This window comes from Mustelus asterias, chromosome 9 (genome assembly GCF_964213995.1).
Source record: "Mustelus asterias chromosome 9, sMusAst1.hap1.1, whole genome shotgun sequence".
Lineage (NCBI taxonomy): Eukaryota > Metazoa > Chordata > Chondrichthyes > Carcharhiniformes > Triakidae > Mustelus > Mustelus asterias.
Genome location: NC_135809.1, coordinates 58,342,726 through 58,357,565, shown reverse-complemented (window position 1 = coordinate 58,357,565; position 14,840 = coordinate 58,342,726). Strand labels below are relative to the sequence as shown.

General features: G+C 43.2%; 1 protein-coding gene across 1 annotated transcript in view; it reads left to right on the top strand.

The window, feature by feature from the left end:
• Positions 1 to 14,840, top strand: part of LOC144498708 (UPF0606 protein KIAA1549) — a 273,369-nt gene that overhangs the window by 132,537 nt on the left and 125,992 nt on the right. The window contains exon 5 of the mRNA XM_078220248.1: positions 5,461 to 5,591. Coding sequence (XP_078076374.1) covers positions 5,461 to 5,591 — 131 coding nt within the window. The remainder of the gene's footprint in view (positions 1 to 5,460; positions 5,592 to 14,840) is intronic.

The window sequence follows — 14,840 nt, the reverse complement described above, 5'->3', positions numbered from 1 at the left end:
GGCCACAGGGGAGGTGCCAGTGGATTGGGAGCTAATATGGTTCCACTTCTCAAGAAGGGTGGCAGAGATGAACCAAGGCATTACAGACCAATGAGTCTCACATTTGTGGTAGGGAAACTATTGGAGGAGAGAATTAATCTCCACTTGGAGAGGCAGTTTGATCAGGGATAGTCAGCATGGCTTTTTCAGCAAAGCCTTTGACATGGTTCCACATGGGAGACTGATAAGGAAGGCAAAAGCACATGGAATTCAGGGTAACTTGACAAGTTGGATCTAAAACTGTCTAAGTGGTGGGAATACAGTAAGAGTTTTAACAACAACAGGTTAAAGTCCAACAGGTTTATTTGGTAGCAAATGCCATTATTTGCTGTTGGTGCAGAGTTGATGGGCTGAATGGCCTCCTTCTACACTGAAGGGATTCAGCAAATGCCAAATGCAATTGCTTCCAAATAAACCTGTTGGACTTTAACCTGGTGTTGTTAAAACTCTTACTGTGTTTGCCCCAGTCCAAAGCCAGCATCTCCACATCATAAGTGGTGGGAGACAGAAGGTTGTGGTAGAAGGCTGTTTGTGTGACTGCAGTGTCCAGTGACGTACCACAGGGATCAGTGTCAGGTGCCTTGTTGTTTGTGATATATATATATATATATATAATATATAAAAGGATATAAATTAGAATGTGAGGGGATAAGTTTGTAGATGATATGAAGATTGACAGGGTGGTTAATAGTGAGGATGAAGATCTTGGGTTGCAGGAAGACATAGACAGGTTGGTCAGATGGGATAATCAGTACCAGCTGGGATTTAACACTTCGGAGGGAGTAACAAGAGATTACTCAATGAATAGCAGGACACGAGGAAGCTCAGAGGGATCTGGGAGTGCTTGTCCACAGATCCCTGAAGGTGGCAGAGCAGGTTAATAAGGTAGTTAAGAGCAGGGAGGTTATGTTGGAGCTGTTCAGAACTTTAGGCCACAGCTGGAGAACTGTGTGCAACTCTGGTTGCCTCACTATAGGAAGGATGTGATTGCACTGGAAAGGGTGCAGAGGAGATTCACCATGATGTTGCCTGGATGGAGCATTTGAGCTATAAAGAGAGGTTGGAAAGGATTGAGTTGTTTTCTTTAGAGCAGAAGAGGCTGAGAGGGGGGACCTGATTGAGGTGGAAGAGATTGAGGTATGGACAGGGTGGACTTTAAAGTGAGGGACAGGAGGTTAAGTGATTTGAGGAAAATAAATTTCACCCAGACGGTGGTGGAAGTCTGGAATGCAGTGCCTGGGAGGGTAGTAGAAGCGGGGAACCTCAGAATCTTTAAAATGTACATGGATAAGCACTTGAAATTCAAGGCTATGGGCCAAGTGCTGGAAAGTGGGATTTGTGTAAATTTAGTGCAGTTTTGTTGGTGCAGACTTGGGCTGAAGGGCCTCATAGAATCCCTTCAGTGTAGAAGGAGGCCATTCAGCCCATCAAGTCTGCACCAACAGCAATCCCACCCACAAGGGCCCTATCCCCGTAACCCCATGTATTTGCCCTGCTAATCCCCCTGACAGGGGCAATTTAGTATGGCCAATCAACCTAACCCACACATCTTTGGAGTGTGGAGAGAACTGGAACAACCAGAGGAAACCCACGCAGACACGGGGAGAATGTGCAAACTCCACACAGTGACCCAAGGCCAGAATTGAACCCAGATCCCTGGCGCTGTGAGGCAACAGTGCTAACCACTGTGCTAACCTCTTCTGTACTGTATGACTCTTTGATTCTATAATGAATGCAAAATGGATAAATTGAACTTGGCACTTGAAGTAGATCCAATTTCATTCACTGGCAGTTGTGTAGCTTGCAATATGTTGGTTCCTATCCTCCTTGGCAGGAATTGTGTACTAATTGGCCTCCAGTGGAGCTTTGTGGAGCGTGAATTTTTATGTGGCATATCTCCTATTAGCTCGTTTCAAGCAACAACCAAGTTGTCATTGTGCTGGTGCCAAATTACCTTCTTTAGACTAGAACCTGCTAAATTCTGCTGACAATAATGAAAGTGAGTGTGATGCTGTAATGTAAAACACTGAGAATGAGTAAGCTGCAAGAGTAAACATTGATCCATTTCTGTTCTTAGTTAGGCCTTGAATATGAAAGATTATCTGGAATAGCCTTTTGTTGTTACTCGAGCCCTTTTTTGATTTGCTCTGACTATACTGTTCAATGTTGAGCCAGCTTCACATCTTGTTCCTACATTGATATTTTTTATGAGGCACAAACTATAATTTTTCATGTGCGTTTATGCTTCAAGTTCCTGTGACTTGACCCTTCTATGCATCCTGATACAATGTGTGCCCTTGGAATTCTTCTTTTATGTAGAGTGATGAAAAGTACTGTTAGTGTGTTGTTGGAAATATGTGTGTCTCCCCATTCAGCCAAAATGTAATTTGGAAAAAGTCCAAGTTTTTTTAAAGAACTTCATTAATAGGAATAGGTAATATGCCTTTGGAATTTTTTGAAATATTTTTTCATGGGATGTGGGCATCACTGGCTAGGTCAGCATTTATTGTCCCTGAGGATGTGCTGATGAACTACCTTCTTGAACTGCCGGAGAGTCCTGTGGTACAGTGCTGTTTGGAAGGGAGTTCCAGGATTTTGACCCAATGGCAGGGAAGGTCGTTCCAATCGGTATGGTTTGTGGCTTGGTGGGGAACGTGAAGATGGTGGTGTTCCCATACATCTGCTGTCACTGTCCTTCTAGGTGGTACAAGTGGGGTTTGGAAGGTAATTTCAAAGGATCCTTGATGGGTTACTACAGAGCATTTTGTAGATGGTACCTGCTGTTGCCACAGTACGTCATGGGTGGATGGAGTGAATGTTGAATGAGGTAGCAATCAAGCAGGCCGCTTTGTCCTGGTTGGTGTCAAGCTGCTTAAGTGTTGTTGGCGCTGCACTCATCCAAGCAAATGGATAATATTCCATCACATGCCTGACTTGTGCCTTGGAGGTGGCAGACAGACTTTGGGGAGTCAGGAGGTGAGTCACTCACCAGCCTCTAATGTGCTCTTGTAGCCACAGTATTTACATGGCTGATCTTGTTTATTTCCTGGTCAGTGGTAACCCCCAGGATGTGCATGATGGGGGAGTCAGCATAGTAATGCCATTGAATGTCAAGGAGAGATGAGTAGATTCTTTTAGTTGGAGATTGTCATTGTCTGGCACTTGAAAATAAGTTTCTGTCTGTGCAGCATCACGGAAGTAAAGAAACAACACAATGCAGTTTTAAGGGAAAAGGGCAGCAAGGCTGATCCCTCAAACTACAAAGGTTTACAGGACAGGATGATTAATTTGACCCATTACATTGTCTAGTTCCACATTTAACATTATACAAACTGTTTGAGCAAAGGTTGAATATTAGACTTGATTACTTCAGTCTTTGAAAATTCACAAATGAGGATTATCAAGTGGGATAGGGAAGGTTGATCCTATGCTTTGTTTCATGTTGCACAATAACTACAAGGTGCAAACCAATGTTGGGTAAATTTAGCGTTGATGTCTCCACAGAATTAGAGATAAGTAACAAAATGGTTGGTTGGCAGAGTATAAAAACTTTCTATATTCATTCAGTTAGAGCTCTGTGATAAATGAGCTGAAGTTTACCCACCTTCTCGCCCATTTGTAGTTTTGATCTTTGTAAAATTTTCTGCAAAAAATGTTTGAATTCAATATTAATTTGCACTCTGATAATTGACACAGTATGACCTCTCTTGCATACCTTGACTTTGTCTCTTTTTTTAAACTTACTTTCTCTTATCTGTTTCTCTTTGTTTTTCTCTGTTTCTTCTTTTGTGTGGTAGGTATTATAGGTGGCATGACACAGCATGGTGTGGTGGGGAAAGTTGCATTTGGAGTTCAATTGTAGGAAAAAAAACTCTTTGGCTTGCATTCTGCCCCTTTTGCCAATAATCCATTATTTTTATATCCCTCACTTCTCCTGTTCCATCTTTCTGGCTTTTCCTGTATCCTCCACTTCTCTTGCCTCCTTTCATATTAAATTACCACTAGATTCCTAAATTCTCTCATTGCATGTAACTGGCCCTCCAGTTCCTCCCGCACACAGTTAGATAGAAGAGGCCTCTTTACTTTCCTCTGACATTCCGTTCTAGTTAAAGACATTAATGTTTCTTTCTTCAGAAAAAAAAATTAGAAAACAACGCTGGATCAAAACTTACAAAAGATATTTGTGTAATTTGAGGGGAGAAGGCCTTGGTGAGGGTGCAGAAGAGATTTACCAGAATGGTACTAGGCATGAGGGACTTCAGTGATGTGGTCAGTCTGGAGAAGTTGGTGAGGCAGTGGCTAGTGGTAATATTACTGGACTCATAATCCGAAGGCCCAGAACAATGGTCTGGGGACTAGTTCAAATCCCAACATGGCAGTTAGTGAAATTTAAATTCAGTTAACAATTTTTTTTAAAATCTGGAATTGAAAATTAGTCTCCATAATAGTGACCATGAAATGGTTACTGATTGTTGTAAAAACCCATCTGGTTCACTAATGCCCTTTGGGGGAAGGAATTCTGCTGTCCTTATTTGGTTTGGTCTGGTCTACATGTGAATCCAGACTCGCAGCAATCTGCCATTGACTCTTAACTGCTCTGTGAAATGCCCAGCAAATGACTCATGGGGAATTGAAGATCAGCGCCAAATGCTGGCCTTGCCATTGATACCCACATCCCATTAAAGAAAAAGAAGGGATTGTTCTCTAGAGTAGAGGAGAATTAAATGAGGTGTTTGGAATTATGAAGGATTTTGACAAACCAAATAAGGAGAAAATGTTCACCCAATGGCAGGAAGGCCAGTAACCAGAGGAAACAACGCAAGATAATTTGCAAAAGAGTAGCGGAGATGGAAAACTTTTTATTGTGCAGCAATTTATTATGCTTTGGAATGCACTGCCTAGAAGGGCACCAGAAGCAAATTCAATTTTAAAAAAGGGGATTTGATTTAAACTGTAAAAGGATAAATTTGCAGGACTGAGGAAATATCAGGGGATGTGGCCTAATTGGATCATTTTTTCATATAGGCACAATGAATTGAATGACCTCTTTTTGTGCTGTATGGTTCGAAGGCATCATCTCCATGCCAGATTGCATGTCCATTAGGGGGTGTGTTTAAATGTTCATTGCAAGTGCAGATGTGAGAATTTATAATATAACAAAGTTGTTACAAAAATGTGGCAAGTTTTTGAATGAAAAAGATGATGTTCTGACGATCTCACCCATGGAGAGATGGTTATTCCTTGTCATGGAACAACAGGCAGCATCATGTAATATGATCCCAGAAAAATTATGAAATTCCTGAATCTCATTTACCAAATTGCAATTCAATTATTTCAGTTATTCTGAACTAATTACATGTTTATGACACATTCTGTCGTCTTCAATAATTGCATTAGCTAATCTCTCTCCCTTCTCTTCAGTTCTGCAGTTTGTCCCTCGTTATGTTGACGTGAGGTTTTGCAACTTCACTCAGAGAATTGAAAAAGGATTGACAATGGCCTTTGCCGAAGTGCACAGAAGGCGAAAAGAAAGAGAAGGCTTTACTGTCCAGGTGAGAGTGATTTGACTTGTTTGGGAAAATAGCATTCTTCAGGTGAGACATTCTGCTTGTTTCAGTGGCTGAAGGTCCTATCAAACATGAACAAAGGAACTTCTCTTTCGCTCATTTCAATTCATATAAACTTGTTCTGCTCAACATAATGGCTGCCATATCTGTATACAGAACAATCACTGCCTTTTCCCATTCCAAAGTCTCTGGTATAAAATCGAGACTGGCACCTCAGTGCAGCATTGAAGAGTGTTCCAATGTTAGAGGTTCCATCTTTAGATGAGATGTTTTCACATCAACCCTCTGAATTTTAAAGGTCCCATGGCCCTAATTCAAAGAAGAGCAGTATAATTCTCTTTCCCACGCCAGTGTCCTGTCCAATATTTATCTCTCAACCAACACCATTAAAATGGTTTATCTGGTAAATGAGGCTGAGCTTACCGGTGGATGAACGTTATTTTGTTAGACTTGCCTGTTTAATTTCCATTACGCTTTTTTGCACAGCATGTTGCTACAGGTGAAATTGAAACAACGCAGCATTCTCTGGTCTACAGGGCTTCCAAAACCTGTGTGAACAGGACCAGCAACTGTATATGTCTTTAAGTAATTGGATTGCAGTTTTGTTGATGAGCAGAACAGAGTCTGAACTAGGCAGTATAGCTTAGCATTGTGTTTAATGTCAAATCAGGAAACGAAGAGAGGGAAATAAAGATTAAATTGAGGAGAGAGAAGAAAAGAGAGTTTAAAAATGAAAATTACATTGTTTAAATCTCCACTAAAAGGTAAATTAATTGTAATAACTTGTAATAATTTTCAATGCCAGGTTGTTTGGCAGTAATGAAGACTTAACATCCATTAAAAGATCCCTTAGATTGAAGTGGACAAACTTTAACTTTCTGTGGTGAGTTTGGTCTGTATGTTGCATTTGCCCTGCCAGACCCATGGTGGTCATGGTGTAATTCTAATTACCAAATCACACCTTGGTCTATCTCTTCCCTCCTTTGGCACTTTGTCCTCCTTTGAGCAACCCAAGTGTTCATCCCCTCCCATTGAAAATCCTTGTTTTCTACCCCACTCAGTGCCATTAAAACTTTCCCACCCCAATCCCTTTATTGCTTTCCTTCCTCAGTCCCTAACATTTCATCCTCCATAATTTCAACCTCCATTTCAATTCATCAGCTCACTTTCCTACAAGTTTACTGACCTTCTATCCCTAATTCTCTCCTTCCATGCATACTCCTCAAACCGTATTCATGGCTACCACCTTGGCCTTCCTGTCTTGTTTGTCATTGCTACTTCCATCTGATCCATCACAGCTAAGACCATCTCTTATCACTTACTTATGTTGATCCTCATCAACACCTTTCTTCTTCCTTCTAACTTTTTTGTCTTTATCCCTGGAAAAAGCTATTCCACATTTCACTTACAATGGCAGTTTAAAAACCCCAACTGCCTAGCATTTGGCTCTCCATTCACCATGACATTTCCACAGCTATTGATTTGCTCAACTACACCCTCAGTTCCATCTTCGGTGCCATAGTTATGCTAGCATCATGACTTTCTCTCACCCTGATCAGTTCCCAGTTAGGCACTCATTTCCACTCTCAGGTCCAATGGACACTGACTGAATGGACATTAGGGACAACTGGTTTGGCCATTCACCACCAGATCCTGGTTGAAACAGGTCACGAACAATCTGTTTTGCTCTCATCTGTTAAAGTTGCTCCATATCCCAGCATCAACTGAGAATGCAAAAATAACCTCAGCTTCTTTTCTCTACTGAAAAATGTCATCTTAAACCCCTCTTCCTTGCCTCTCTTGGTTTGTAATTCACTTCACATTTCAGCACTTCAGGAAGTTTAGATTTATGAGTGATACCTGTGCCTTCAACAACAAGTTCAAGGAGCTCTTGGACCTCATTGTCACTAAGATCAAGGCCATCCATCAGCTGCCTCTGATTCTTTGCTGCATTTCCCTGCTCCACCATATATAAATTATCAGTGCTTGTCCACTATGTAGTGTTGGATGAGCAGAAAATTCCTTAATTAATATTAATTAAGTATTGGGAACAACAGTATCATTAGCTTTGGCCCTTACTACAAATGGTGTTCCTTGTTGTCAATTTACCCCTCTCACTAGTCATCTGTCTTTGTCCGAACCAAATAGTGTGCAACCTTGGTGTGGTATTTGAGCCCAAGCTGAGCTTAATTTCCAGCTCCTTACCATTTGTCTGTCACTGCCCCTATGGCCGCATATCTGCTGTCCAGCCCTGAGTACGTTATTTTTTACCTTTTAAACTTGACATTGTTATACACTTTGGTAACTTGTGGGCATGCAAAGCTATGCTGTACTTGTCCTTACTAGCACCAAGTCCTATTCGACCATTGTCCCATGCTCACCAACCTACATTGACCCCTATTTAAGCAAAAAAAAATTTTTTTTAATTCTCATTCTTGTTTTCAAATCCCTCCATAGCCTTGCTCATTCCAATCTCTGTAATCTCCGCCAGCCTCCCAATTCTAATACATGTCTGTCCTCCTCTGTCGCACATCCCTGATTTTAATTGCACCACCATTGCTGGCTGTGTGTTCAACTGTCTAGCTCTTAAATTCCCACCCTCAAGCTCCCCATTCACCCACTTGCCCCCCCTGCCCCGGACCCCCCCCCGCCCCCCGCCGCCCCCGCTCTCTTTCTCCCTCCCGCATCCCCCTCACTCTCTTTCTCCCTCCCTCCCACTCGCTCTCTTTCTTTCTTTCTCCCTTTCTCCCTCCTGCTCGCTCTCTTCCTCCTTCCCTCCCTTCCGCTCACACTCTTTCTCTCTCCCTCCCTCTCTCCCGCTCGCTCTCTTTCTCCCTCCCGCGCGCTCTCTTTCTCTCTCCCTCCCTCCCACCCCGCTCACTCTCTCTCTCCCTCCCTCCCTCCTGCTCGCTCTTTCTCTCTCCCTCCTGCTCGTTCTCTTTCTCTCTCCCTCCCTCCCTCCCTCCCGCTTGCTCTCTCCTGCTGTCCCTCCCTCCCTTCCTCCTGCTCTCTTTCTCTCTCCTTCCCTCCCGCTCGTTGTCTTCCTCCCTCCCTTCCGCCCGCCCGCCCGTTCGCTCTCTTTTTCCCTTCCTCCCTCCCTTCCCGCTCGCTCTCTTGCTCCCTCCCTCCCGCTTGCTCTCTTGCTCCCTCCTCCCGCTTGCCCTCTTGCTCGTGCCCTCCTTCCCTCCCTCCCACTCGCCCTGTTGCTCGTGTCCTCCCTCCCTCCCGCTCGCTCTCTTTCTCGCTCTCTGACACGCGCTCTTTGTCGTGCTGCCTGGCCATGCCCCTCTTCCCAGGGCAATACTGATCTTTACACTCCTGGGGATTCCCGACGACAGGTTCACATCTGGATGAACCTGTTGTTAATCACGCCTACGTGACACCACGCTGGCGAGTTATGAAAATTTAGTGAGGGGGAAAGATCTAATTACATTCAAAGTTACTGAAATGTATTAAAAATCATGTTCACTCCCATTGATTACATCACTGGCAAGGGACGGCAAAAATCAGAAATCGTGATCTTGCCTGAGATTTACGATTTCCAGGTTTCGCTGGATCTTGAGCCCCCAAAAGTGATCTCTCGGACAGAGAATGTTGGCTCAAGATCCTGCCCATTGACTTATTCATAAGCTGATTTCACATCGAATTTCTCTGGTACCTTGCATAACGGGCTATTCTGTATGTATGAGATGAGACAGCAAGTTATAACTAATTCCTTAGGCTCATAGGGAGTTGGGATGCCAACACCAAGGATGATCCTGTCCTGATTCAAAGTTCGTGTAAGCTCACTTTCCAGCTTGGAGCACTGGATAGCAAGCATGGTTCTGCCTGATTAATCCTCCCTGAGCCCCCGTGGATTCTGAGACCCGTTGTAACACATCAGCTGTTTCCTTGTCCAAGATCAGTCAACTCTGCACAGCTCAGGAGGATCTAACTAGAGATCTCCTCCTGATCAATATGGCTCAGTGAGGGGAGGTTTTGCTGCACTTCGATAAGAAGTTCTGAAATAGAGTAAATTTCAGATAGACAGTACGCATAGATTATCACTCCAGGAGAAAATGGTTACCAGTAGTAAAGATGAAGGGTATCACTGGATTCTCTTGACTTTAGATTTCATTTCAAGGATACGTGGTCTTGGCAGCACAGTACAATACAGTATTGGGTCAGTACATATGGATTTGTTAACAATGTTTGGACATGTCAAATCTTACATGATACCCGCTTTGTATTGGGTAAACAATTTAATATTTAAACATATTAGTGTGAATTAGTTTAGCTAGTTGAGACTTGCAGATTGAACAGATGTGCTTAATGACCTGTCTGGCTGTTGGAGTCAAGTCTCCATACAGTTAAATTAATAAAGCTCCTTTTATTATCATAATGCATCAATGTTATGACAGGATGAAAGGAGTGCACAGTTTCTTTAGCCGCACTAAGTCATATGTGTAAATGCTTAATTCACTCACCAAAATGGCCAATTGTTTACCATTGCTGCTGCTAGATCCAGAATAACAGTGAGTTTATTAACCAGGCCTCTTTCAACAAACTCAGGATAAGTTGCAAAACTGGTTAACATATAATTCGGAAGTGTAATGATTTACCCTTTCTAAAATTCCCCCACACATACCCAAAAACAAAGGATTAAAAAAAGGTCTCGGTAGAGGTTGGCATAAGAGAGAACTTTATGAAAAAGGATAACGTTTGAAACGGTCTTGATGCTAGTGAGTTGGCATTTCTGCGTGCAAAGACAGATTAGTGGCCATGGTAGTTGTCTGGAAGTGCATTCCAAAGGATCTTCAGTAAAACACTGCCTTTGTTAACTATCACCTGTTGCAGCTTCACAGTCTTTCAAATACTGACATGTTATACTGAGATGAGAATTTTCTGGCTGAATGTGAATACCCGCTTAGGACTTAAGGCAATGCAGGAAGAGAGAGGGAGGCATAATCTTCCTTCACAGTTTGTTCCCAAGAGACACAGAGTTTAAATAAAAACATGTTCAGACAAAAGTTCTCCCAAACCAGGTGTTTTTCAGCCAATCAGTAGGAGCCCACAGCCTGACAACAGCAATGTTAAAATTTTAACTCCAATAAACAAAATAACTGATCTCCAGAGCTGTCTTGCTGATTATTTAGCTGGAGTCACGTGCTTTTTTTGGAAAAAGCAGTTTGCTCATAGACCAACATGAAGTGGTAATCTTTCATAAACTGATGGATTTGATATTATGGGGGAGGTTATTAATGGCACTGTAGGGTCACCCAGACAATAGACTTTACTCCCTTTGGCTTCACCATTTTCTCCAACATCTAAGCACACTGACTAAATTGTCTTTTCAACCTCAAGTCCTTTAACGAACACCCCCCCGCCCCCCCACCCCTCACTCAACCTCCAGAGCATGGGTCAGCTGAGCTGGCCCTTAGCATGTGTTATGTATGATGTTAACTCAGTTTGCTTCATTAGACAGCTGTTATTCTAAGTCACTCTAATAAAAGTGCTGGTCATAACTGAGATGCACTACGGTTTTGTTCAATGTCAGTCCACTGATGTGCTCCAGATCTGATTTTTTTTTTTGGGAGGAAATCATACTAGTTTACAATGCATGTAGTCACTGATGGAAGCAGTGCTTCATCTTTCTACACTCTCTTAATACTTTTGCAGCTGGAGATGCCCAGGATAATTTTAATGGCGGGGTGGCATGAAGGAGAGAACCTAATCCCACAATTTTATGAAGCATCTTCTCCTGCAGGCAAGAGTACACCGGGTCCCTTGTATAACACAGATCACCATAATGTTGCACTCGGAGTAACATTGGTCAATCTTGGATCTCCAAATTTTCATTGAAATTTATCCTTTCAGAATATATTTCCAGGCCTTTTTGCAAAGTGACAGCCATTGTTGAAGTACTCCTTGCAAATGTCAATCTCTGGAAAACAAGCTAGACAAACTTAAAGCCAGGCTCACTTTTAAAAGAGAACTGTGGGACTGCTGTGTACTCTGTTACAAAGAAACATAACTCACTCCTGCTTCACTGGACCGTGCCCTACAACCAAAGGGCTTCTCAAACCGCCAAACGGACCAGACAGTGGCCTTGGACAAGGCTAGAGGAGTTGGGATCTGCTTCCTAATCAACACCTCACTGTGCCTAGACGTAGCAACACTGATGTGTTTCTGCTCCCTGGGCCTAGAATACCTGACGCTAAAATGCTGCCCTACTATGGGAGTTTACCTCCGTTATCCTGATGGCAGTTTAGATCCCACCCCATGCGGACGTGAAGATCACGCTGGGTGAAATATACATCACCACAAATAGCCTTGAGACAAAACATCCCCTCGCCTTGTTCACCGTGGCCGGGGACTTCAGTCAAGGCCAAGCTCAAGAGCGTACTACCAAGTTACCACCAACACGCATCCTGTTCCACCAGAGGCCCAAACATCCTAGACCACTGCGACACAAATATCAAACATGCCTACCGCTCTATCGCTCACCCACACTTCGACAAATCAGACCACGAGGCTGTGCTCCTGCAAAGACTGAAGCGGGAGAATCTGTCAAAGAAAGCTGTGCAATGTTGGTCTGAGGAATCGGATGATCTCCTATGGGGCTGTTGAGAGTAAGTAGACTGGCCAGCCTGAATGAGTACGCCAATATAGTAACTGACTTCATTAGTAAGTGTGTAGAAGACTGTGTGCCAAAGAAGCAAATCCGCCTGTTTTCCAACCGGAAACCATGGATGAACAGAGATATCCACTGCTTGCCAAAGTCTAGGTCTGAGGCGTTCAAGTCGGGTGACCCTGACTTGTGCAAGAAAGCCAGACATGATCGAAGGAGATCCATCAAAGATGTTACAAACAGTTCCGGCCCAAGCTAGAGTCCCAGGCTAGCCACACACACCCCCGCCAACTATGGCAAGGTCTGCAAGACATAACAGGCTAGAAGATCAAGGCATGTAAAATCGCCGGCTCCAACGCACCTCTCCCCAATGAGCTCAATGCATTCTATGCTTGTTTTGAGCAAGAGGTCAGCGAGAGCTCACCCTACACCCTGGAAGTCTCGGATGAACCTGTATCTAAGGTTACCATTGCAGATGTCCGAACAGCTTTCTCGAAGATCAATCCATGGAAAGCGACAGGCCCGGACGGGGTACTCAGACGAGCACTCAGATTCTGCGTGGACCAGCTGGCGGGGGTATTCGCAGACATCTTCAACCTCTCTTTACACCAATCTGAGGTCCCTATCTGCTTCAAGAAGACGACCATCATTCCGGTACCAAAGAAAACCCAAGTAGTGTGCCTTAATGACTATTATCCTGTGGCTCTGACATCCATCATTATGAAGTGCTTTGAAAGGTTTATCATGGCACAAATCAATTCCAGCCTCCCTGATTGCCTGGGTCCACTACAGTTCGCCTACCACCGCAACAGGTCCACAGCAGATGCCATCTCCCTGGCCCTACATTCAACCCTGGAACACCTAGATAACAAAGACACCTATGTTAGACTCCTCAACCCCTACTATGCTCTTTATACACCTGTGATTTTGTGGCCAAACTATCCTCCAACTTGATTTTCAAGCTTGCTGATGATACCACCGAAGTGGGTTGGATCTCAAACAATGACGAGATAGAATACAGGAATGAGATAGAGAACCTGGTGAACTGGTATGACGATAATCTCTCCCTCAATGTCAACAAACGAAAGCATAGTGGAGAACATGCCCCTGTCAAATCAATGGGGACGAAGTAGAAATGGTCGAGAGCTTCAGGTTTTTAGGTGTCCAGATCGCCAACTGGCTCCTGCTCTGTCCAAGACCGCAAGCAACTACAAAGGGTCGTGAATGTAGCCCAGTCCATCACGCAAACCAGCCTCCCATCCATTGACTCTGTCTACACTTCCCGCTGCCTCAGCAAAACAGCCAGTATAATCAGGGACCCCACGCACCCCGGGCATTTTCTCTTATTCTTTCTTCCATCTTCTTCCATCGGGAAAAAGATACGAAAGTCTGAGGTCACTTACTAGCTGACTCGAGGACAGCTTCTTCCCTGCTGCCATCAGACTTTTGAATGGACCTATCTCGCACCAAGTTAATCTTTCTCTACACCCTAGCTATGGCTGTAACGCTACATTCTCTCCTTTCCTTCCCTATGTAAGGGTATGCTTTGCCAGTATAGCACGCAAAAAACAATACTTTTCACTGTATACTAATACTTTTTTGATTCAATTTATTGTCATATGTATTAGTAAGTACAAATTAGTAAGTACAAAATACAAAGTACAAATTACAAACTTCTACTTCTGTGATCCCTCTGAATTAAGAGATGAAAAGCTTTTAGTAAAGGCTAAGAGCATTTCAAATATAGGAAAATCTCTGTTATCCGGCATGTCCTGGGGATGGAAGGTGCCGGTTAATCAAAATTGCCAGTTAACTGAGAGGAAGGTGAGTTCCTCATTCTCATCCAATAAGAGAGCTCCAGGATAATCATGGAGGTATTTCGATCTCTCAAGGTGTGGGAGCACATGAATCGAGTGAATGAACCCGAGAAGCAATGGTGTTGCAGAGGCTGAGATTGGAGTGAAGACAAATTGCCGATAACTATTACCATTTGACATCTCCAAGCAAAAACAGACCTGATGCCAGAATTCGGCTAATAGGGAAGTCGAGTTGGTAGCGTACCAGATAACAGTAATTTTACTGTACTTTTTTTGGTTGTAATTTTCCAATGAAGCATTAACATTCTTTAATTCATCATGATTGTTATTTTGGAGCACCGATGACATCAAAGGAATCTGGATTGGAGAAGTAACTGACCCAGCAGTGTAAAGAAGCTGAAGTAATAATACCTGAAGCAATATAAACTCTTAGTTCCTCTTAAAAGGGAGGGGATTACACAGTGAGTTATTTAAAATTGCAAAGGGATGAGACAGTGCAGATAGAATCAGACTGTTTCTGGTAATTTAAAGGTTTATAACGAGGATCATGCGTGGAAGATTAAATGCAAGAGATTTATGAGAGAGCAGCAGAACGTTTTATTGGAGTAGAAGTTGTGGAATAGAATATTAGAGAAGTTCATACGTTAGGAGCCCATGCTCGTCATGTGTGTCAATCAACTGGATGTGCCTTCTGGAGTTGGAATTTGTAAGGAAAAGCCTTTCATTATGAAGGTAATTTCAGATACAAGTCATGGGTCTACCATCCTTGCAGTATGGTTTTGCATGCTAAACAATGATAAATAGCTT